This window comes from Trematomus bernacchii, unplaced genomic scaffold, assembly GCF_902827165.1.
Source record: "Trematomus bernacchii unplaced genomic scaffold, fTreBer1.1, whole genome shotgun sequence".
Lineage (NCBI taxonomy): Eukaryota > Metazoa > Chordata > Actinopteri > Perciformes > Nototheniidae > Trematomus > Trematomus bernacchii.
The window spans coordinates 954,764-980,018 of NW_022987531.1; the positions used below are offsets into that span (position 1 = coordinate 954,764).

General features: G+C 42.0%; 1 protein-coding gene across 1 annotated transcript; it reads right to left on the minus strand.

The window, feature by feature from the left end:
• Positions 1 to 671: 671 nt before the first annotated feature.
• si:ch211-195b21.5 (uncharacterized protein DDB_G0287625) lies at positions 672 to 25,053 on the minus strand. Its single transcript, XM_034122297.1, has 8 exons — positions 24,326 to 25,053; positions 6,823 to 6,965; positions 6,100 to 6,715; positions 4,491 to 5,112; positions 3,058 to 3,125; positions 2,859 to 2,955; positions 2,659 to 2,777; positions 672 to 2,050 (listed from the first exon to the last, which is right to left on the minus strand). Exons 1-8 carry the CDS (start codon positions 24,614 to 24,616, stop codon positions 1,490 to 1,492), a joined length of 2,517 nt encoding a protein of 838 aa, XP_033978188.1. The 5' UTR covers positions 24,617 to 25,053; the 3' UTR covers positions 672 to 1,489.
• Between the last annotated feature and the right edge of the window lie 202 nt (positions 25,054 to 25,255).

Genomic DNA, 25,255 nt, shown 5'->3' on the forward strand with positions numbered 1-25,255 from the left:
GTAAACTACGTGTATTCACTGAATTTCAATCTCTGCCTTTAACGGCTTGTTGTAGCTCCAATAGCTCCAGCCCCCACCCTCCCTGTGAGCACAGTGTGCTCTGATTGGTCGGGACGTTGTGAATCGCGCTGAGCTCCGTGGAGGTGTTGTTTCCTTGTTTAGGATACATAGCGAAACACAGCCAAACGCATCCTGAGCACACACAAAGTCACAGCCGAAGTAAAAACAATAAGTGTGGCTTGATATTGAGTAAGAAAAAGGTTGATAAACGCTGTGAGAATGGGTCTGCAGAGAGAATTTCGCCGCAATCGCAACTGTCTGTTATCAGCCTGCAGCCAGGGAGGAGAAATCAGCAGAGCTGCCTGCACTGTGTGTGTGTGTGAGGAAGTCCGTGGATTGGTCAATTTGGACCAATCAGCGGGGGCTTAACGTAACGTAGCGGCTCCACGGATTGGTCCATTTCGTTCCGGGTACGGGATTACATCATCCCGTACCCGGAAGAATCAAATGGACAATGACGTATCTCCAACGAGGCGTTTTGGGGAGGTATTTTCTGTGTTAGAGTTTTACTCGCTACAGGGTGTACTTTGAGGGTTTTGACTCTGCACACCGTTTACATGCATAAAAACCTTCATAACACACAAGGGGACGGGTAATAACCGGAAAAGCATGACATGTCTCCTTTAATGTAGTTTTAAAGATATATAAACGTAAGATATCATAAATACAACACTACCCTACAGCATTTGACTTTCTATAATGCTACAGTATGTGAAGGATTCTGCTATCCTGTAAACTGTCTTCTTTTTGCTATCATTCTAGCCAATGCACTGCAAACCCATGAAGCATTCATCTGATCTCTTGATTGCAATAGCATTTGACTAATTCAAATGATGTGGTAAACACATTTCTTTATTTCAAAATGTCAAAACAGGAGACAGACTTGTGTGTGATCTTGTATTTCAGATAAAAATACAGACAAGTTGGAAAGTGGAACACAACTGCAAAATACACACATCACATTTCCATCACGGTACACGGTAACTATGGTATTAATACAATAATTCAAACACTGACTTGAAACATCAAACCAGGATGTGGGGGTTAACTGAAAGCTTACTGTAAGCTTACTGTACAGCAACATATTCATTCTCATTGTCAAATCTGTAGGAAGCAACAAAGCAAAATAAGCATGCTGACATTTTGGACGATTTACAGCCAAAGAAGATTTTCGAAATGTCACCTGTGCGTCCAGTAGAGATGAGTCTCGAATGTGTTTGGAAGTAGCAGAGCGAGGAACTTACTCCTCAAAGAACTCAAAACTTCAGGCGAGAACCCTCTCAACCAGACTCACAAAGATAACATTTATATGAATCTTTATCTAAGGGAAGTGCACTTCCTTACACCATGAAAACTCCTTCCTCTGCGGATCATACATATAAAAAATAACCATGTGGTTCTCAGTGTAGGTTCAAGCATAACTCAACACTTAGGACTTCTCCTTCTTTTTCTTCTTCTCCTTCTTCTTCTTCTTTTTCTTTTTAGGGGATTTGTCTTTCTGTGCTTTACCTTTGTCATCATCACTACTGTCGCTGCTTTCATATTTTACTAGGCCTTTCTTTTCTCCGCTGCTCTTGGATTGATTTCCCTTGCCGTCAGTGTCTTCCACTTTGATTTTGTTATGACTCCCGATGTTCTGCTCCTTGTTTACCTCCTTTTTGGCCCTCCCTTTAGGAGGAGGGGTCTGTCCACGAGACACCGTGATGAGGAGCCTCTCCTTCCTCATCTCCTGTTTCAAGGACATGTTTCCCATGGCGTCTCCGTGGCTCCCGCCCTCGTTGTGGTTTTTGCTTCTGTGATCTCTGTCGTCCCTCCAGTTTTGCTGGGGGTCTCGCTGGGGGTCTCTGTGACTCCTGTGCTCTGCTGAGTCTCTGTATTCAGAGCCCCTGTGGTCCCTCCTGTCTGAGGGTTGTGGATAAGCAGAGCTGCTGCTCAAATGGCGCGAGGGTCCCTTGCTGTCTTCAGCATTCCTGTCCATCCGCGCTTTATGCTAAAAACACATAAATAAAATGATTTTCCAGCAAAAATGTTACGGTGAGTGTACATTTTCAATATATAAGCTATGGCATTATTTAAATGAATTTGGGCATAACTTAAAGATTGTGAAAAGGTAACAGGGTTCAGGTCATTTATTTTGTATTCTACCCGTAAGTAGATTTGGTTTGCACATGAAACACATTTTAAAACAACACAGACAAACAAATCTCTAAAAAAGGACCCCCTGCGCCGACACATCTAAAAGGATTTAAAAACCGCTAGTACAAACATGACCAATCAAGAAAGTTAATAAATAAATACATAAATATGCATTGCATTTAATCGTTTTTGCCAGTTAAGATTTAGTCCAAAAAACAAGCAAATGTAAAGCGACACTGAGCATACAGTCTTCAGTGTTTAAATACAAATATTTAGTTTGGATGAATAAAGTTACATAAGATTATTTTTAATACAACAAAGTGGACATTCTGGCCTTACGACTCACTATAACTTGACTAAAGACTGTAAAGATCAAAGAGTTTTAAGCGGCCTTCTTCCTTGTTTTCAGTCTTTTATGGGATTTGTTGACAGCACACAGAGATGAACAGGAGTTATACTTACACTACCCGAGTTCCCATGGCGGTGGATGGCTGCATGGGTTTCAGCACTACTCAAATCCCCAATGAACTCCTCACATTTCTGACAGTAAAACCCAATCACTGGTAACAGAAAACTCAATCCTGCAAAGAGAGAAGACAGACAGTGAAGTATGTAGAGTATTTAACGCTAAAGGATACATTCATCACAGGAGACTGCCTTACCATCCTGTTTCAACAATCCTTCCAGCTCATTCATCAAGGATTCCATTTTTTTTATCCGGGCTTGTTTGTCATTCTTCCCTTCCTCATTGTCACGTGCCTACAAAACACATGCAACAATTCCAAAAGAAATCAGGGGTTTTGTGATTCTTAAATGCATCCAATTGTATCACTGTCAGTAGCACAGCTTGACAATCAATACCTTGTGATTATCAGAGGATGTCTGCGATGTACCACTGCCATCATTTTGTTCACGCTTCTCCTTTGTTGCTTAAAGAAAGAAGAAGAACAATATAATCCTCTTAATCACATCGTAAGCATTAGACAATAAAGTCAGAGAAGATAAATCATTGATCCAGCGGACTTCAACTTCAACACCTCTTATTTCATCTTATCCTTGGCAACTGTAGAGAAACAGATCAGAAATCAATTGTGATTCCAAATGAGACATTAGAAAAGTATTGCGGTATACGGCATTACATTTCTGTCGTAACTTAAAGAGTGTTCAAATCAGAGCCGTATTTATAAGCTGAAACATCTCAAGAGAGAAAATATGGCACTAAGCACCGAAGCTGAGGGAATGAGTCCGCCTGTACTTATTAAGGTAAAATAATAACATGTATGCGCCGTACTCTGAACCTAGACAAACTATATGTCGCTCACCTTGTTAATGGCAGCAGCACCACACTCTTTCCGCTCTTACCTTTCACAATAAAAAGCTGCATCACTTCCTACCATTTCGCCCAAGGCCAATCAACAAAATAGTTCGCAGTTTAAATTGCACTTATTTATGTGAGGATTTAACCAGTTGTTAGCAAACATGGTTATAGTTATTGTTGAAATGTGATTGGTAGTTTGCTGCCCTTCTTCAAATGCCGTTGCCATAGCAACACAATGCTCGCCATGAAACACGGTTTTCTCATAACTTCAGTGAAAATGTTCGGCCCAAAACTTCACAGGTTTGGTAACGATGCAGCCATCAACGCATCTAAGCGTATTATGGGGTGTCATCAAATGCCATTGCCATTGCGACAGATCATTCACCATCAAGTTAGTTCAAAAGTTTGCAGTTCAAATATTCTGCTGCTTTTCCAAGCCTTTTTACTTTCTTTTCTTCACTCATCACACATTCAAGCCCCTAGTGTTCATGTATCATTTCAATCTAAATTCTTCACTTTCTTCTTACACATTACATTTCAGCATAGCAGTTTAGCGTCAGCTTTTCAGCATAAAGCATTCCCACTAGCAATTTCTTCAGGAATTGCATTCTCTAGTTAACATTGATACTCTGGTTACTGGGGATAGCTACCGATAGTCACTGGGGAAAACGAAAGCGCAAACCTCTTCCTGTTTTGGTTACACAATTGTTAACGCACATCCTTTTTGCTTTAATTCAAATGGGGAGATCTCATTGGTGGCAAACAGAATTACCGAGTAAAGGTGAAGCTTATAAGGAATACATCTAAACGCTGATGGTGTTGTTATTTCAACAGCCATTACATTTGGCAATCAACATTTATTCAAAATGATCATTTAAAGCAAACAATTGTTGCCACTTTAACTCAATGAACAAGCTGATTGAAGAGGTGATGGCATGATCAGTTAAATCAATCCGTTTTAACACAGTATTCTTACCTTTGATCAGTGACTGTAGGGACTGCAGAGCTTGCCGTACATTAGGGTTACCCAGCTCGGGCAGGGCTAAGGCTGCTGCTGCCCGCTCTGAACTGGAAGGTGCAGGAGACCGCTGCTTCTCCACCTTTTGACCCTGGATCTTCCCCATGATCTTGCCGACGTCTACTGTGTCCAGACTTTTTAATATGTTCTTGATCTTCTCACACTCACTGCTGTCCAGACTGGCAGAGGCTACGCTCGAGGAAGTCCTTTGAAGGGTTTGCTTGAGATCAAGCAGATCCCCAAAGCTACTGAAAATGGGCTTGTTCTGTTGACTTTCTGAACTATCCATTCCCTGTGGTTTGTATGCTGCAAAAAGTGTGGTGGAGGATTTATTGGTTTGTTTTTCTCCAGTGTCTTCATTACCGTACAAGAACGACTCTTCATCTTCAAGCTCCTCAGCCTTCAGGACTGCGGATTCCTGCTGACTCTGCGCCTGCAGCCAAGAGAAGTCGCTCCCTACTCTGTCATGAGGAAGCAGCATACTGTCATTTTCCAATGATGATGAATTATCATTGCTCTCATGTTGCTGATGTCTGAGCTCTTCATGAACACGCTCCACTTTTCTGCTTCCATCTGAACCCTGCACAAACAAAATTATAACAAGGACATACAATTAGGAGATAGCAGCTTCTTCCCTTTGTTATCTTGTTTGGCTATTAATTCAATGTTTTAGGAAAAGACGACGTACATGTCTATGTTTGCAAATGTTTTATACCAGGAGCTATATCCATGGAGGTGGATGTCCACTGTGCAGAATGTGGTATGAACAGTGTTGGCAGTAACACACTGGACCTTGCAGCTTGGTAGTTCAGTCGATAGGTCTTAGACTTAGCTTGGTAGGTTCAAGTCCAGCACGGATTAAAGCCTCAAACCCATAACTATTTGGTGTGTCTTCCATGTGGCAGCCCATCACTCTGACATCTCCTAACAACAATACTGAGAGCTGCAGAGCATACCATAACTAAAAGTAAATCCCAGATGTTAATGGTTATGATTTGGTCTGTATCTTTTTGAAATGGAGAGAAGTTAGAATAATTAGCAACACAATAAAACCACCACTGGCCTAATTCTATTTTTTAAGTTGATATATAAGCCATAGTTTGATATGAAGCTACATGAACCAACACAACCATATAGCCAGGATTCTATTGACTAGGTCCCCATCTGTGTCACCAGCTCCCACTGTATTTAAAACGTGTGCAAAAGACAAGAACATTCCCAACTTTTTGGTGGTTAGTATCATATTCATGTTTCAAGGCCTGCGTTTTTCATGCACAATGGATATAAATGGGGTAATCTGGTTCTCCTTTTCTTCGTGACGTTTTAAATAAATGTTGTAATTTCTTTACACTACTGTGACCTACAGCAGTTGACAAGGTCTGTGGCGGATCTTCACCCTAATTCACTAACAGCTACAGTCATCGTGTTTTTAGATCAAGTGTTCAAGTGTTAAAATAAAACACTAGATATACTTCTGTCCAGGTTTACATAGATGCTATTATTCATAAATCCCAGTTTTTGTGCTGGTTGACACAGAGCATTTTAGAAAATGGATGAGGAGCCCTACCTGAATAGTGAGGATGGCATCTTTGAGAGTGGGCATCCGCTCCTCCAGTTCTTTGCTGTTCATGACCAGCTTCAGTCCTTTTAACAGACTATTTTCCGTCAGATTATGACTGATGCCAACACTGCTGCCAAAGCTGGGGCTGGTGCTCCTCTTTCTCTTTTTGTCTTTTCCATGCCTCCTTTCAGCACTGCTGCTTCGTGACTTGGACCTCCTGACCCGGCTCTTGCTCCGCACATGACTCTTCTTGCTTCGACTGTGGCTCCGACTCCTGTTGCGGACCCTGCTTTTGCTTCTCGCCCTGCTTTTGCTTCTTGCCCTGCTCTTGCTTCTTGGCCGACTCTTGCCCCGAGCACGACTTTTGCTCCGTCCGCTTCGGTCTGGCGATCGGCTTTTGCTTCTTGCACGGCTCTTGGCTCGAGATTTTCCGCGGGTTCGACTGCGGCTTCTGCTCCTGGATGTATTCTTCTGGAACTCAGGGTTTGATTTCATTGCTTCTTTCAGGACACTTGCCGACTTAAAAGCTTCAGCCAGGTTGTATGCCATGTTCCCTTTGAGATAGTCTGGCAAAGGCTTGTTTGTTGCGATGCATCTCAGGAATTCCTCACCAGCTTGGTCACTGAAAAGCAGCATGCATTTGTTTCAAATGAGAGAGAACTCAACATATACATTAAAGCATTAGTTCAACTGTTCCTACTTAGAATTACACAACATAGAAAGATGTACCTGCTGTCTGGAGGATGTTCAACCGGAGTTGTATTCCACTTTGGGATGGGAATATGCAGTGGTTGTGGAGGAGGGACGATCTGCTGGCTGCCTCCCACAGCAATCACAGTACTACGGTCTATGGAGAAGCTGCTACATTGGGGCTGAGAGTATTCAAAATTCATGTTATAGTGCTGTACAATACATAACTGTATTAGCATACTTGAGAAAAAACGTATTTGAAAGGGGGCAGTTGTATATGCTTAACATGTTTTTAAATTTTTGAGTAAAAAGTGTACACTAAACATTTTTAGAAACTTGGGTAACCGTTTAAGAGGTCTGTGGTTACAACAGATTGCACAGTACGTTTTCAATTTCCAAGGAAAATTTGCTTGATCTTTCCGCAAATAAAATGCTGGACAGGCCTAAAATCAGCTGTGTGACAGAAAAGGAATAGGCCTATTCATATCATCATCATATCATTATCAGCAACAATTGGGTTCATGTATAGAAGAAACAGTCTGGACATAAGGGTCAATGCTGGCATACATAATGAGTAATGCTGTAAAGGTGGTTTCTTTCTAGGACAAACAAACTTCAAACATTTAGTACCAAATTGTTGCAGGAAAGTAGTTTACTTTTCATTTTCTGAATGTTGAAAAAGTGTTATGTGATCTGGTTTTTGTTTAAACAATACAGAAGATTGAATTAAGCTGAATGCAAGGATATTTTTAGGGGACATTTATTTATATAAATGTCCATTATTTGGAAATAATTTAAAGGTGGGGTAGGTAATTTTGGAGAAACCAACTTGAGTGCGCTAAAATTTGAAAATACACAGCCGGAAAAAATCTGCCACTTCCTTACAGAGCCCCTCCTCCAACACACACGAATGTGCACATGACCAATGAGGGCACGAGATAAGCTTGTGCACAGATGGAAGGCTGACAGGCAGGTAGGCCATCCAGTTATTTTAGCCGGGCCGGCTAAAATGATTGGTCGTGCTTTTTACAGTATTACGGCTTCCACAGATGAAATATTTGTATGGATTTTTGGTCAAAGCACTTAAGATATTCATTGCTATCGGGATGTTAAGAGCATTCCATGGAATATAACAAAAAGTGTATCTCGAGCCGGTTTCTCAAACTTACCTACCCCACCTTTAATGTTTAGAGAGCCCAAATTATTATTTGACTTCTGACTAAAACTTTAACCGTATTGACTGTCAAAAAGGAGATACAATATGTGTAAACAATGTGCAGAGGGAAAACCGAAAGTGATAAAACAATTACTAAAGAAATGGACCAATGGCGTAGTCCCGCACCTTGAAGTAGACTCAAGTTAAAACCTAGGAGCTAGCATTGTTGCCAATGTAGGCACATAATAAAGCATTAGCACTTCTATGATATGCTACTACTGAAGGTATAATGAATGTATGTAACAGTGGCGGCGCTAGAGGGTGGCTACTTGGGCTCAAGCCCCGGATGTTTTCTGAAAAGCCCCGGATGTTTCACTTAAAAAAAAAATATATATATATATATATTTTTGAAAACGTCTCGGGAGTAATGTGCAGCACCAGAGAGGCAGCCGCTGCGGGACAGTAGCCTGCGTACTGCGTAGCCTTCCCTGCCCTGAAGAAGAAGTGATCCTTCCTAGTGCCTGACAAGTTTTAAGCTAATAGCCTATAAAGTTATTTTCATCGAAGCAGGCGCCACAAGCTGCAGCAGCAGCAGTATCAGCAGCTGACAACAATGTCATCACCAGCAGTGAAGAAATGGATGATGTTTCAGGTTTGTGAATCTTATTTGAAATTTTACTTTGCTGGTTTTCTAACGTTAAAGTGAATAACAGGCTAATGGTGATATCTGCACTCTGGCTGACTGAGTAAGAAGTGAAAAAGAGTGATGTAACGTTAATATTATAGCTAGTAAACATGGAGTAACCACACTAATGGCGCGTTTCCACTACACGGCCTCGCTCGGCCCCGCTCGGTATGGCTGGGCCTCGTTAGGACTGGCTCACTTTATGGCGCATTTCCATTACAGTTTAGGAACTGGGGTAGTATCTATAGTAACGCAGTGTAGGCGGAGCCGTGACGTGATCTTCAGAGAACCCCAGAAAAACAACACAGCCGTTAGCTGTTAGCACTCAGAGCTCACAGCTCCTCATATATGTTCAGAAACTAGACAAAAGTTAAACAAGTACAAACCACAGACTGCCTGTGTCATGGTGAATACAGTCGCTGCTTTATTTATGTCTGTATAGGCCGTTGTTGTGAGTGTGGACGGTCGAAGCATATACTGCGTTAGCTTAGCCAATCTCCATTTAGAACACACGCATTTTAAAAGGTTCTTCGCCTGCCGTCTGTCTGCAGACTTGACAAAGCATTAATTCATGGTTTTTACTAACCGGTATCAGTATGTTGTTACTTCGGCATCATTTTGAAACGTGTATTACAATTAACCTGTTCCACTCTGAGCCTGTTTTTCAGGTCTCAGGCTCGAAAATGACATTCCCAGAACAAATGACCATATCTTCCCTTCTAAAAGGGTTAAATTAATAATCTTTGTTCTCAAAGTAATGATAAACCTGTGAGTTGGATGTAGAAGTGTCAGAATCAATATAAATGTTTTTTATTTTAAAGAAAATTCAGATTTTACATAGTAAAAAACTGTAAATTATAGTGTCCGTCCAAAAATTATATTTTACAGATAGTGAAAACTACCCTTGGATGATGGGTTAGTAGACTAAAAGCTTTAGGAATCCAAAGTACAACATATAATAAGTACCCTGTATCAAGATTGATGCAAAACAAGTGAAATTTGACCTTTTTAGAGAGATTTAGCCAAAAACCCCCACTTCTGGGGTCATTTGGGTGGATTTGACCTATCTCTGGCCCCCCTTGGTCGATTTGGTTGGTTGACATACCCTTGTGACCGTTAGAGCCAATAGAATCGAAGGGGGAGGCACACACCCACACACGTTGTAAAGAAAAAATGTGGGCGCTTCGCGTGTGGAAAACGAAAGCAAAGTGGAGGAATGTCTCCTTCTGGAGTTTGGAAACTAAAACGCAGTTGTATTGCTTATGGATTATCAGAAATAATTTCAAAGAAGGCACAGACACATAGGATGAACATATGGATTAACTGCAGCATCGTTTTTTTATCGTTTTAATGCCATTGAAGACCTTACCAAGGTAAGCCATATTTACGTTTTTTAGCTACTTAGCTCCACATGTGATGATGTACGCTTTCGTTTATAGCGTCGCGAATGTTTATCACTGAGTGTTGAGGTTTTTTACACAGATTCAGTGTCTCCAGGACACCAAAAACGAGTGGTTGGCTGTGCATCTAGGATAAGTAATAAGGGAGTTATGAGTGAGTTTAAGTGCCTTTGTAGGTTCCGTTTTTTCGATCGAGGCTAATTCAGAGGCTGAGTGCTAGCATTGTGGGTTTTTTTTGAAAAAAAAAATTAAAAAGATCAGTTAGCTGAGTTTCTTCCCGTTACATGGATATAACACATTCATAGTTTTATTCAATATTAAGATTCCTTAGACGTTGTTTCCTGCAAATGACGCGTTTATCCGCCCGGTACCGGGGGGATGGTGTGAAACAGGTTAAATCACGGTCAAATATGTCCATCTTGTTGTAGTTGTAGCCCCCTTGCCAGCGATGCTCTCTCTAGTTTAGCATACTCAGCCCGACTCAGCCTCGTTGTCTCTGGCCCTAGACCCGCGATTTTATGAGGCCAGAAAAACTGTGAATTAGGACCCGCCGGCCGGTACTAGGCCAAGTGGAAACGCAACCAAAAACGGGCCGCTGACGTCACAGCCCTCTTAAACCGTGCTCCGCGCTGTAGTGGAAACGCGCCATAAGTATACCCTTATATGTTAGTATGTATACAGAACATGCCCCCGGACCCCCCTAGAGGAGGCGACGACCCCCCTAAAGGATGTTTGGTCCACCCCCCACTTGTAAAAAATAGCACAATGTCTTTTTAATCCGTTTTTGCAGCTGAATCACTTTGACATTTCTCTGTTTATTTATTCCATCTATTTTTGTATACATTTTGTTGAATAAGAGATTATTTTCAGTTTCATTGTATACTGCACTGTATATATACCTATTAACATTTTGGGAAGGTGGTTTTCAGTGTTCCTACAGCATTTGACATATTGCTTATTTTATGATTAAGAAAAGTCCCTAGTGGGCAAAACTTCATCAGTCCACTGCAAGAGACATAACAAGTGGTATCGATGACAACGACTCCGAATCCTGTAGTAATCAGCAGCGAATATTCGGCGCGCGTGTATTTCGGTTTATTCAAGGCATTCATTTTGTTATTGTACAGTATTGTTGTTTAATAGTTATTTGTTAATGTAACTAACCCAATTTGTGTTCTTTGACATTGAAAAGGATATTGCATTGTGTTTGTTACTTTCGTTGCAGTTGTATATATGTCTTAACCTGTTAAGCCCTGAGCCTGTTTTTCGGGTCTCAGGCTCGAAAATGACATTCCCAGAACAAATGACTATATCTTCACTTCTAAAAGGGGTAAATTAATCATCTTTTTTCTCAAAGCAATGATAAACCTGTGAGTTGGATGTAGAAAAGTCAGAATCAATATAGATTTTTTTTATTTTAAAGTAAATTCAGATTGAACAGCATGTCGTTGTGTCCCTGGGCAAGACACTTCACCCCAAATTGCTCCTGTGGGGATTGCCCACAGTATTGAGTATGTAAGTCGCTTTGGATAAAAGCGTCTAACAAGTGACATGTAATGTAATGTAATGTAACATAGTAGAAAAATGTAAATTATAGTGTCCGTCCAAAAAAAAACATTACTTATAGTGAAAACCACCCTTGAATGATGGGATAGTAGACTAAAAGCTTTAGGAATCCAAACTATAGCCGCGTTCACACCGGAGTACTTTTCCCCGTACTTTTCGCGTTTAGTTCCGTTAGTACCCCTTATGTCGCGTTCACACCAAAAAGAGTACTTAGTGCCAGGAACTTTTACCCCCATTTTTAGTGCCTGCTGAGAGATGGTACTTTCCTGGGGGAAAAAAGTGCCCCAGTTCTGATTGGCTGGGCGAATTGCAAACCACGCCCCGTAAAACTCTGAAATGTTTTGTAGAGCCGCCATTTTATTATCCTCGCATTAGCATTAGCATTAGCATTCGCCCAGCGCACAAACGCAGAGAGACTAACTTATGGCAACACAAAATAAAACATGGGAGCGGTGGAGATGAGGAGGTGTCGGCGTTCTGGCGATTTACTCGGAAGGCTTCAGTAGAAGCTGCTGGGAGTCCCAGCAGCTTCTACTGAAGCCAGTCCCCAACTCCGGGGACTTCCGGCCGGGGACTTCGGGTGGCAGTATACACCGCCTGCCAGTAAACCCAAAGCAGAAGAAGACGAAGTGACGTCAGCGGCTCATTTACGTAATCTTCCCTCAGGGAACTTATTCCGGTGTGAACGCGATCTGTACTAAGTGCCCTGGGGTAATAAGTGCCGGGGCACTAAGTACGGCAAAGTACTTGGTGTGAACGCGGCTTATAACATATAATAAGTACCCTGTATCAAGATTAATGCAAAACAAGTGAAATTTGACCTTTTTAGGTTTAGGAGAAAAACCCCCACCTCTGGGGTCATTTGGGTGTATTTGCTGTTTCTCTAGAACCCATTGGTCGATTTTGGTGATTGACACCTCTTTTTAACCGTTAGAGCCAATAGAATCGAGGGGGAGATCCTAAATCCACCTACACGTTACCATTGAGGAGTGAGAGTGATGCGCACGCAGCTTGCCCAAACCGAAAGCTATGTTACGCTCTGAAAACTAGGCTTATTGATCATAAATATGATGATGGATTATCAGTAATCATTTCAAAGTGACACAGAGACATTGGATTAACCTTCAGCAGCCTTATGCGTTTTAATGCCATTGAACACAACTTTTGATCAGAAGACAGCAAAGGTAAGAGGTATTTGCCGTTTTGGCTACGTAAAGCTACGTTGTGTGTTGTCTGGTTTTGCCTTCGCTGCCCTGAGTTCTGGTCGCACAGTGATGATACCTATACCGATGCCGAAGTAACAACATACTGATACCGGTTAGTAAAAACCATGAATTAATGCTTTGACAAGTCTGCAGACAGACGGCAGGCGAAAAACCTTTTAAAATGCGTGTTTTCTGAATGGAGATTGGCTAAGCTAACGGTGTATATGCTCCGACCGTCCACACTCACAACAACGGCCTCTACAGACATAAATAAACCAACGACTGTATTCGCCATGACACAGACAGTCTGTGGTTTGTACTTGTTTAACTTTTGTCTGTTTCTGAACAGATATGAGGAGCTGTGAGCTCTGAGTGCTAACAGCTAACGGCTGATGTTGGTTTTGTGGTTCGCATTGAAGATGACGTCACGGCTCCGCCTACACTGCGTTACTATAGTTACTGCCCCAGTTCCTAAACTGTAATGGAAACGCAGCATAAAGTGAGCCTGGCCTAGCCATACCGTACTAAGCCGAGTGAGGCCCTGCAGTGGAAAAGCGCCATTAGTGAGCCGAGCCAAATGATCCGGCTCACTAAAAAGAGCTGAGCCAAATGATCCGGCTCACTAAAAAGAGCCGTAATTCCCATCACTAACGTAAAGAGATATTATCTATAAGGGACGGTTCAATTCAAAATTCAAGTCACGTGATACAACAGTATTAAAACACAGAAGGAACATTTTCACCCAAGTTTAAAATTGAAATCTGCCACAAATATGCAGGAATAATGAGTTGTTTCAATAGTGCTCACCTACGAAGGGGAGAGTGGAAAACATATGAAGCTTTTTAAGCGAAAGTTAGAGAGCTCACTAGCTCTGGGAACTTTTCTATATCTTGAATATGTTTTTATTAATTTCAATGATGTACTGTGAACAAAATGCCATAGGGAATAAGAAAAAAAATCACAGAGAAGCTGTTTTGATTCACTATCAGCAACATTTTCCTTATTGCCTAGCATGTGAGTGGTTAGCATATGTGCAAGCATTCCTTATGTAAAACGCTTTTGGAACTGCACATTTTTACAAAGATGTGTACATTTAAAAGAAAGCTACATTTCTCTGCTTTCTGTTGCTCCCAGGCCTTTGGAGTCATGGTACTAGTATGGTTCAAAATAACAGGAAAAACACTTTTCAACAGACATTTATATTTTTAATCAAACCACTATTTTCTCCTCATTCTTTTTATTTTGTCTTAGGAAAAAGGGAATCAGTTTCTTTTGCTGTTAGACCAGGGATGGGCAACTTGGATGGTGGTGGGGGCCACATAATATATGTACTGGCCACCAGGGGGCCGCAGATTCACTTGGAACACACACACACACACACAAATTGCATGTATTGTATGTAATTGTAGTTGTCTAACTTGAACCTAGCTAAGACACTCTGCTGTTCCTCAGCACCGCTCCCCCTCCCTCCCGCTGAAATTATGAATGAAAAGTGTATAGTAATCATAGATAACACGGCAGGGTCCGTGACATTTTGTTTTCATCTGATTTCAAATAAACAAAGTCTTGTTGTTTAGAATATTAAACTTGTTTCGCCAAATTCAGATGATAAATACAACTTTTAAGCTTGTAACGGCATAATTACAAGCGGTAACTTAACGTCACAGCAGGCATAACAACAGCCGGTGTTTCTTGTGAGTGTTTCCCCGGCAAACAAACACAATTCACACAAACACAGATTATTTTGCGGTATTTGGCTGACTAACGAAATCATGTACGCAGCTCGCGACGTAACTAGGAGTCTAGTGGACGGTAGTACTACAAATAAAAAAAAATAAAAAAAATATTTTTTATTAATTACGTTGTTTATAAATGAATCTTAGGGCCGCAAAAAGAGGAGGTGGGGGCCGCATGCGGCCCCCGGGCCGCCATTTGCCCATCCCTGTGTTAGACCGTTTTCAACAAGGCAAGATTAAGGCAAATAATTGTTTGTATATGAAAAAAACATAATGTGTAGCTCTGATTATGATTCAACTTTGTGGTCGTAAATAAACAGTTCTATCAAAAGAATCAAATAACAAAAATTGGTTGTGTGAGTTTTTCTGTGGACCGGCAAGACTCCTTCTCCAGCTGTAGATGAATGATGCAAAACCTTTGTGCAAGGTCCAATGGCTCTTCCAATCCTTGATTCCTTTGTATTTTTGTACTGCACAACATGGGAAGCAATATAAAAGGATTTACAGATTAATGACCAAATATTAGAATCAGGAAAAATGTATTACAATACCGTTATGTCTACTACATAAATAACACAATTAAAGGTCACCTATTATGCAAAATCCACATTTTCATGTCTTTTATACATAAACATGTGTCCCCTCTGCGTTAAGAGATTCTGAAAGTTTCAGGAAAAAAGATTCTCTCTTTTTGTCCTGATCCATTTATATAAAAACCTGAAATCTGAAAATGAGCTGATCAGATTTCGGCCACTTTATGATGTCATAACGTTTTTTTGGCTTGTGTAACCATTAGCCAATAACTAACCAAGGTAACCCCCCACCTGATCACCTGAATCTCCTCCAAGAGCACCATTGTGTTCTTTTTAACCAAATATCTCTCAGAGGGGCGTGGGGAGTGGCACCTTATTTTCATCTAAAGTAACAGACAGAGAATCAGCACTTTTGAAACAGGGCTGAAACAGAGGGGGTTATGGGATGCTACAATGCATGATCTGTTTGGTATTTCGAGGCCAAACACTTCAGAGACATGTTTTGTATACATGTATGTTTTATAATATATTGATGAAAAACAGTATAATAGGGGACCTTTAAAGAAAACTTAATTTTATTATAGTTATACTATTAAGGTTATTCATTATTCGTTAAGGTTGCATGTAAGCTTAAGAAACAAATTAAAGAGGCATAATAAGAATAATGTGACACAAAAAAGCAAGGCTGGCAAACCTAGTCTATTTTTAGTAACAGTAACAGAAACAAAACATCTGCTTACACAGACTTACCCATTGTGAATCAGGTACGTTGTATTTCCACTGTAGCCAAGGGAAGTGGTTGATCCAAAATGTGCTGAAAGAATGTTCTTCATGCACTGAAATGACGACTGAGTATGGTTGTCGGGAAAATGGCATATGCATAAATGAAGTCCCACAAGGTTTTAAAATAACGCAATTAGAGATGCTCCGTTCGCCGGAATCAGTATCGGCCGATACCGATCCGATCGAGTGGGCGGGGCCTATGGGGATCTTCCATCTAAAGTGATGTTTAAAACTCAGCTCATTCACTGGCGCTTCCACAAGCAACAACCAACATAATTATTACATTCAAATGAAGTACATGATTCAAGTGTACATTAACTTTGGATAATAACACGTGAGAAATGAGCGGAAGCGCTCTCTTTTCCTCTCTCTCTCTCCCTCTCTCCTGACAGCCTGTCAGTATCGTCTCATGCAGCTCACTGATCCAGTAATGAGTGACCCGACAGTGAAGAATAAATATATTTATAACTAGTTTAGCTTGTTCCAGAGGTAGATAAAATAGCTAAGTGTGTTAGGTCTAACTCTTAGTGCGTGTTTTGCTCCGCTCACCGGTCCGTCACAGCGCCACGGCGGAGCTGCAGGATTTCTGCTTCACACACGTTGCATACTGCTATTTTATTGTCATTTTCGGACACCTTAAAATACTGCCTGACTGGTGAAGCCATTTTGGCGAGCTTGTTTTGCGGCGCACAGAGAAAAGTGTCATGTATTTTACGTAATAATTTTACGTCATGCGATCGGCTCTCACGATCGGCATTTTTAGAGAGCACCGATCGATCGGCAGAGAGTGAGTATCGGCCGATATCGATCGGCGGCCGATCGATCGGAGCATCCCTAAAGGCAATATATATTGTGTATAGAGATAGCCATATCGCCCAGCCCTATTCCACACACAATAAGTGTGTTCTATAAACTCTGTTGAGCAACAATAAGTCTGCTCCTCTGCACTTTGTATTTCTGCGTTTCCCCAAAGAGAAACCTCTCTGGATAAGGTGGAGCTGATGTTCTGCTATCTCGCACCCAGATCGAATTAAAGTTCAGTCGAGAAAGCATGCAAATAAGTAATAAGAGCTAACGTTAAAATCAGATCAGCAGTGAATGATGAGTTTTCGTTTGATTGGAGCACCCTTATGTTTCTTTTACACTGTCCTTTTGCCGTAACAATGTAAATTTCCCGGAAGTGGGAGGAACAATGGATTTCTAATATACATGTTTTTGTTTAGAACATTTCTTTATCTTCATTGAATTACTATAAAACATGCAGCTAACACAGCTGACATGAATACATGTTGCAAATTATCCTTAGGGTTCCCATAATGATCAGAGCAAGTTTCAACCCAATTCATGATTGGTGAGCTAAGAATACACAAACTCAAAAATGTATGACAAAATTCTATCGAGCAATAGAATTGTGTAAGGTCTCTTGAGTTTAAAAGAACTATCCACATGTTTTGTTTCCACAGACAATATTCATGACACAAACTGTGAGGTTTTGCTGAGTTAGGCCCAATCCCAAACCATACTCTATCTTCTCCCCCCCCCCTCACATCCGCAACCTTGGAGTCATCTTCGACAGTCAGCTCAAATTCAATCACCACATCAATAACATCACCAGGACCGCCTGTTCCACCTCAAAAACATTGCCCGTCTCCGCCCATCACTCTCCTCCTCTGCTGCTGAAACCCTGATTCATGCATTCATCACATCACGACTCGACTACTGCAATAGCTTCCTCTACGGCATACCATCCAACCTCCTCAATAAACTCCAACATATCCAGAACTCTGCTGCCCGCCTCCTCACCCACACCCGCTCCCGAGACCATATCACTCCCGTCCTCCAGAACCTCCACTGGCTCCCCGTCCGTCAAAGAATCGACTTCAAAGTCCTCCTCATTACTCACAAAGCCCTCAACAACCAGGCTCCCCCCTACCTCACAGACCTGCTGCACCACCACACCCCTTCCCGCTGCCTCCGCTCATCAGAAGCCAACCTCCTATCCATCCGCACCCACATCAATCACCGGACCTGGACGGACAGAGCCTTCTCTGTCGCTGCCCCCTCCCTCTGGAACTCACTCCCACAACCCATCAGAGACTGCACTGCCCTCACCACCTTCAAAAAACTTAGAAAAACTCACCTCTTCAATCTGGCTTTTAATGTGTGATTGTTTTTGTATTGCTTGATTTTAAATTTGACTTTAACTATATATATTTATTTGTTGTTCTTTTCTTTTCACTTTATCTGTAAAGCGTCTTTGAGCACCTGTAAAAGCGCTAACAAAATAAATCTATTATTATTATTAAGTATTGTGCGTCAAAATCGTCACTAGTAAATACATCTTTAAGTGCAGTGAAAAGTAAAAAATGTCCTTCCAAATTGTAGTAGAGTAGAAATATTAAGAAGTACAAAACAAAAATACTTGGGTAAAGTACAAGTACTTCAAATGTGTACTTAAGTAGGGCTGCCAACCCTCACGCATTGAGCGTGAGAGTCACGCAATTAACCCATATCTCACGCACTCACATGCCTTTCCTCACGCTAAGTTTTCGTCCAAAATAAATGTATATAAATATAAAAATAAAGTGAAGGAACAGCAAACCGAGCGGTCTACGAAATGAGACGGTCTTCTGGCTTAGTTCAGTCAAGTTGGAACGATATTGGGAGATTCGGATTTCACGGATCAATAACTCATGAACAAAACGTTATTCACAATCACGTTTTGATAAAAAAAAGCCAATACGCGCCGTCCTCCGAGCTGGACACAATAGGCGCGTTCACACCGGAGTACTTTGGAGTACTTTTCCCACAATAGTTCATCAGAACTACGATATATTTGCGTTCACACCAAAAAGCCCCAGGAACTAAAGTAGTTCAAATTAGTTCATCTGACCCGCTTTTCAGTCCCTGCTAGAGAGCAGGGACTGTCGTGGGAGAAAATAGTTCATACGTCTGATTGGCTGTGCGGAATGCAAACCACACCCGTTTGACTGTGAATTTTTTTTTGTAAGCGGCCATTGTATTTGCTCGCTTCGGCCAGCGCACCAGAAGAGATTACTTTTGTGAAAGCAGTTATTATAGCAACACTAAATAAATCATCGGAGCGGTGGAGTGCTGAGGATGTGTCGGCGCTTCTGGCGATTTACTCGGAGGACGCGAAGCGCCGCATTCAGAAGCTTCTACTGAATGCAGTTTCCGTGGCTCAGCAAAGTTAGCAGACCTGGCAAAGTCATGTCGGGACGACTACGAAGGTAAAATAAAATACATGCACTGCACTGTTTTAATCTGCACAATACTGGTCTTAGATGTACTTTTATTTGCTCAGTAGATCGAGCTAGCCATGCTAGAACTTGCTATCATAGGTCCAAGCTAGCTAACAACATCTAGCTAGCTAGCTATTCTCAGCCGTGCCTGCTATGAACACGTTTTGACTTGTGAATAAGTGTGCAATGTTCTGTAATTTGCTTCACTAACTCATGGCACTAATCGTGTGTTTCAGGTGAGGTGTTTCTCTCAGGATTAGAAACTAGTTTTCCCCTCCGGGATAAAACGATAATATAACGTTAGCAATTAGCATGCTAGCTGGACATAATGCTACCTCTAACAATACATTGTAGTTGCTATAATTTCAAGTAATTTGCAACATTCATTCTACATGTTAATGGTAAAAGCTTAAACAGTTGATTACCTGCATGCCACAAAGACTGATGTTCTAATATTTTTGCACATTTAAGTAGAAATGTAATTGAAATTCTATTTATTTCTCCTTTTTTTTATTGATTGTTATAATTGTACTCAGCCATGTTATGTTAGATGTCAATCTACTTACACTGTAACTACTCTGGCCTTGAAAGAAGGTTACACATCTAACTGATGTCCACTAATCCCTATAAAACAAAGTTTAAGCATACATTAAGCACAAAACAATAAATAAGGGTACCTAACTTTGCACTAAGGTGTGTCTGCTGCTGAGCCTACCTATTGTTAATATATATATATATATATATATTGCCACTTATTATATTGTTTTGATACTGACACTTATTGATCTGCTGCTGATAAATAAAAGAGAACCTACATGCACGGCACTAGCATCATGACTGTCTTTGTTTAAACCAGCAGCAGTGCAGCGGTACACAGACTAACCTGTGTGTGTGTAACGTAGTTCTTCAGGGGTGTGTATGCTTAACATGTATGTATTTATCAAGTAAAGATGGTATACAAAAGCTTTTTAAAGAGCTTTCAACCTCATCCCATTGTCTTTAACACACATTTAACATAATAATATACTCATATTAATATACAAATATACAGTATGAGTACTGTTTTGATACTGACATTTTATCTTTGCACTAAGGTGTGTCTGCACTATTGTAATTTTGTCTGTTGACTGTGGTAAATAAAAGAGAGAACCAAATGCACTGTACAAAAGATCAACTTTATTGTCAATTTACAATTTCCATGCTGTTCAGATGCCTCATAAGGGCTGTGCGCGTGTCTTGCCCTGCGGCGATTTTTTTAGGCACGGGCACACACTCCTGGTTGTTGGTGTTGCGTCTCCCCAACGTTGCTTCCAGGCGAATACAGAGGAGTTGAAAACAGCCCTTGGACATTCGGAAATCTTTGATCCACTGCACATTGGTGTACGTTGGCACCACCTTCTCCCACCAGGCCGATGTTCTATTGTTCACCCAGAGAGAGCGCGGGACACGGCGCGTTCCGTAGTATTCGCATATCTGGAACACATACAAAGACACAAATTAGCCCTACATAACTCCATAAATCCTGCATTAGATAGTATTAATGTGATTTAATGAACGTACCATTGCTGTTCTTTGGGCGTGATAACGGTCATCATCCTCAGCTGTCCTACAGCGAAACATGTCCATAGCGTGTGCTTTTCGTCGTCCAATCCTTTTGTTAAGGCTTCTTAACCGCCTTCGCCTCCGACTCAGCATTTCTATTGCATTTGAATGGTCGATCTGTATTTGTATTTGTGGCTGAGTTATTGGCTTAAATAACTCAGTTACGAAGCTGTATAACACGAGCACCAAAAACGTCAACTCCATACCGTGTCTGAGGTCGGAAGGTAAACAGAAGCATACAGCGGAAGCGGAAGTTTTTTTTCTTCTTCATCTCTCGGTTTTTTGGCGAATTGCAACTTTAAGGTGCATACCGCCACCTACTGTACTCGCCGTGAAGTTGTTTGCGGCCTGCCAGTAAACCCAAAGCAGAAGAAGAAGAAGTGACGTCAGCGGCTCATTTGCCTAATCCACCCCCAGGAACTCATTTTGGTGTGAACGTGATCTGCTTTAGTTCATCAGAACTAAAAGAGCTCTCATGAACTAAAGTTCTCATGAACTATTGTGGGAAAAGTACTTGGTGTGAACGCGCCTATTACGGTCTCTATCCGCAGCCGGAGAAGAAACGAGTGCTCAGGGACCGTCTGCAAAGTGCAACTCCGAAAAAAGATAATACAATAATATTCAATTACTATTATACAGCTTATTACTACCAAACTCACCACACACATCAATAGTCTCATGGTGGTCATACGACAGCAGAGTTTTGAAGAATTTGGGGAATATTTATAATGTCAAATCTTCAATAAATATGACATTATCTTGAATAACTTTACTATTATACAGTATATTAAACTCACTACACACATCAATAGTCTTCTGTTGGTCATACTACAGCAGAGAGTTTTGAAGAATATGCTTTTGAATAATATTGGGGAATATTTATAATGTAAAATCTTCAAAAAATATGGCATCATCTTCAATAACTTTACTATTATACAGTATATTTCTACCAAACTCACTATTTGCATTGTTGTTGTTAGCATCTGGTTAGCTAGCTGCGCTAACGGATATTAGAAGCTGTTTCTAAAACAAGGAGAGGGAGAGCTCTGTCCTGTCAGACTGATACCCCTTTCACACCAACGCAACTCCGGTTCAAGCTCCGTGCTAGAGCTTTTCAGGTTGAGAACCGGTACTTCGGTTTAGCTCCGGCTCTTTTCACACCGCTCAGAGCCCGACTGGTGCTGCCGCTGCTGCGTCATGACGTCACAGTTTACGTCGCTGATTTTCTCCCCAACGGAGCTCACCTCACAACAACAACGGGCCGGGGACTGCGTTGCTTTTAATCATACGAGTATTCACTGTCTGACTGTCACACAAGCAGCTGATACATATCCCCAGTTCCCTTTAAGTGAATGTGTGTCAGTCTGAATTGACGCTGTTTGGCATCACAACGCTGTTATGAAAGTTTCTCTGGTATAACATGGGTGATGTTAGCATAGCAACCGAAGCTAAACTGACTACTTGCTACGCCGTTTTCTCCAGGCACTTTTTACCGACGTATTTTTCATTATGATTCTACTTGTGATAGTCGGACATGACAACCTGTGCAGCCCATGTATTGATTCCATCCGATAGCTGCTATAATAACAAACAAAACGTCTGCCTGCTCTCCACAATGATCAATAACAGCGAACGGATGGTCAAAGTAAGGTACAAATAAACAGAATCACACGAAGCCTGGTTAGTGTTGCCTGACTTTATAAAGTGTGTTTTTTTTTAACAAGTGTGTGGTTGCGTTCTAGTCACTTTGCTCAGCACTACTGCTTGTTACAACTTTTATTTGCCGTACTCGCCTTAACTGTTAGCTCAGGTTAATCTCGCCCCCCTCCGACGTAAGCGTGACGTATGCGGTTCTTGCTTCTACACAGACAACTTTTTGGTGCTCGAAACGAACCGGATTCCGGAGCTTAGAGGCTGCTCCGCTGCGGTGTGAACAGGAAAACCCGGTGCTTTTCAAGCACCAGCACCGAACCGGCCCCGAAACACCGTTGGTGTGAATGGGGTATAATACCCCTTTCACACCAACGGTGTTTCAGGGCCGGTTCGGTGCTGGTGCTTGAAAAGCACCGGGTTTTCCTGTTCACACCGCAGCGGAGCAGCGTCATAGCTCCGGAATCCGGTTCGTTTCGAGCACCAAAAAGTTGTCCGTCTAGAAGCAAGAACCGCATACGTCACGCTTACGTCGGAGGGGGGCGAGATTAACCTGAGCTAACACTTAAGGCGAGTACGGCAAAATACAAGTTGTAACAAGCAGTAGTGCTGAGCAAAGTGACTAGAACGCAACCACACACTTGTTAAAAAAAACACACTTTATAAAGTCAGGCAACACTAACCAGGCTTCGTGTGATTCTGTTTACTTTGACCATCCGTTCGCTGTTATTGATCATTGTGGAGAGCAGGCAGACGTTTTGTTTGTTATTATAGCAGCTATCGGATGGAATCAATACATGGGCTGCACAGGTTGTCATGTCCGACTATCACAAGTAGAATCATAATGAAAAATACGTCGGTAAAAAGTGCCTGTAGAAAACTGCTTAGCAAGTAGTCAGTTTAGCTTCGGTTGCTATGCTAACATCACCCATGTTATACCAGAGAAACTTTCATAACAGCGTTGTGATGCCAAACAGCGTCAATTCAGACTGACACCAAACAGCGTCAATTCAGACTGACACACATTCACTTAAGGGGAACTGGGGATATGTATCAGCTGCTTGTGTGACAGTCAGACAGTGAATACTTTAGAGCCGTGTGAGCTAACCCGGAGCTAACGGGAGAATACACTCCCGTTGAAGAGCAGCCGGCCAGCACTGCAGCGGTCGGTAAATGCCGCTGAAACACATTAATAAACAATGAACCACGGCACTCTGGAGAAAAGTACAAGGTTGGAGAAGTCGTTATTTAATTTAATCTGGCTTCGTATGATTAAAAGCAACGCAGTCCCCGGCCCGTTGTTGTGAGGTGAGCTCCGGCGTTGGGGAGAAACTCAGCGACGTAAACTGTGACGTCATGACGCAGCAGCGGCAGCACCAGTCGGGCTCTGAGCGGTGTGAAAAGAGCCGGCGCTAAACCGAAGAACCGGTTCTGAACCAGAAAAGCTCTAGCACGGAGCTTGAACCGGAGTTGCGTTGGTGTGAAAGGGGCATAAGAGAGATAACTACAGCTCAGTGAGGTAAGGGACTCTCTGTGTTTAGATAGTTCACTTTAGTCTAGTTATCTCAGTGGGTCTCAAACGGTTTGGTCACCATTTATGAGAATAAATGAAAAACAGTATATGACAGTAAAACAAGAATACAGTTTAAAAGGTGAGTGATTTGTAAAATATCCATAAAGAAAAAGAAAATCTGTTTACAGTTCTGTTTCATATGGGTGTTGAGAGATGTATCCATACATTCATTTTGCTCTCATGCCCCCCCCTCCTCTATATTCTCTAATTTTCAATACACTTAACAGAAGAAAGGTAGCATTTACTCTAAGTTTACTTAGATCATTACAACAGCAGAGGCATACGTAGCTGTGGTCTACCTCTGATGGCTAGCATACTGCTCTGTTAGCAACCCCTTATTTGAATCATGTAGCATAGATAGCTAGCTTTGCTAGCCTGTTGGGTACGTACTCTCGTGAAATGACCTCTTGGTGGCCTGTTGTGGAGATAATGGTTATCCGGCGGTGTGGCTGAAAAGGGTCCGCAAGGTGCAGGTGGTGTGTGTCCTGGGGGGGGACCCCTACAGGGCCCTCCGTGTCTGAAAGGAGGGCCATGGGGTGGCAGAGGTCCGAACGGCGGCGGGCCGTGTGCAGGTTTACCCGGGCGGTAGATGTCGTGTCCAGGTTTACCCGGGAGGTACATGTCGTGTCCAGGTTTACCCGGGCGGTACATGTCGTGTCCAGGTTTAACCGGGCGGTACATGTTGGTGTTCAAGAGGGCATTCAAACTCCTCCACCGAAGAGTGAATACACCAAAGGGAAACTATTTCTAAGCAAATGTGCTGTTTTACGTGTTTCTACAGTCGGCTGCACAGATGCTTAAGCCTGCCACCGGAAATATTACAGTGAAAAGGACAACATCCGGAGCAATTCCTTCAGAATAAAAGTCTACGTCAGCACGGAGTTAAAAATTACCGGTACTTGCTCTTTTATATTCTACATACATTGTCAATGTACACATAGATTAAACAGTGTCCAACATAATTGTGGATTCCCGTAGCTCATTCATTTATATAGAATGAACGACGTGTGACTGTAAATAGACTTCTACCGTCGTACCCAGCGCCATATACGGCTCTGGTCGTACCCAGCGCCATATAGATAGAAGAGTTACGACAGCGGAAGTCCAAAATGCTTGATCGTCACGTGGTTCAGGGAGAGTCAGTAGGCTTGTTTGAGACAAGCGAGACCTGCGCAATTGCGATCAACGTCTTGCTCGTGCGTTGCATGATGGTTAGTCATTTTGTCCGACTTGCTCTGGAGGCTCGCCTACATGAGACGTTGAAATCTCGCGGGACAAAGACGCCCGCAGACTTGAGAGCGAGGCTCGGCGAGGCGGCGC

What these genes read in the sequence shown, in the direction of transcription:
- si:ch211-195b21.5 (XM_034122297.1), bottom strand. Translation starts at nt 24,616, where the DNA reads ATGTACCGCCCGGTTAAACCTGGACACGACATGTACCGCCCGGGTAAA. An exon ending in CAAGAGGTCATTTCACGAGA is followed by an intron (nt 6,966 to 24,325) that starts GTACGTACCCAA and finishes GAATACTCTCAG; the next exon opens with CCCCAATGTAGCAGCTTCTC. An exon ending in CCTACAGTCACTGATCAAAG is followed by an intron (nt 3,126 to 4,490) that starts GTAAGAATACTG and finishes TCTTTCTTTAAG; the next exon opens with CAACAAAGGAGAAGCGTGAA.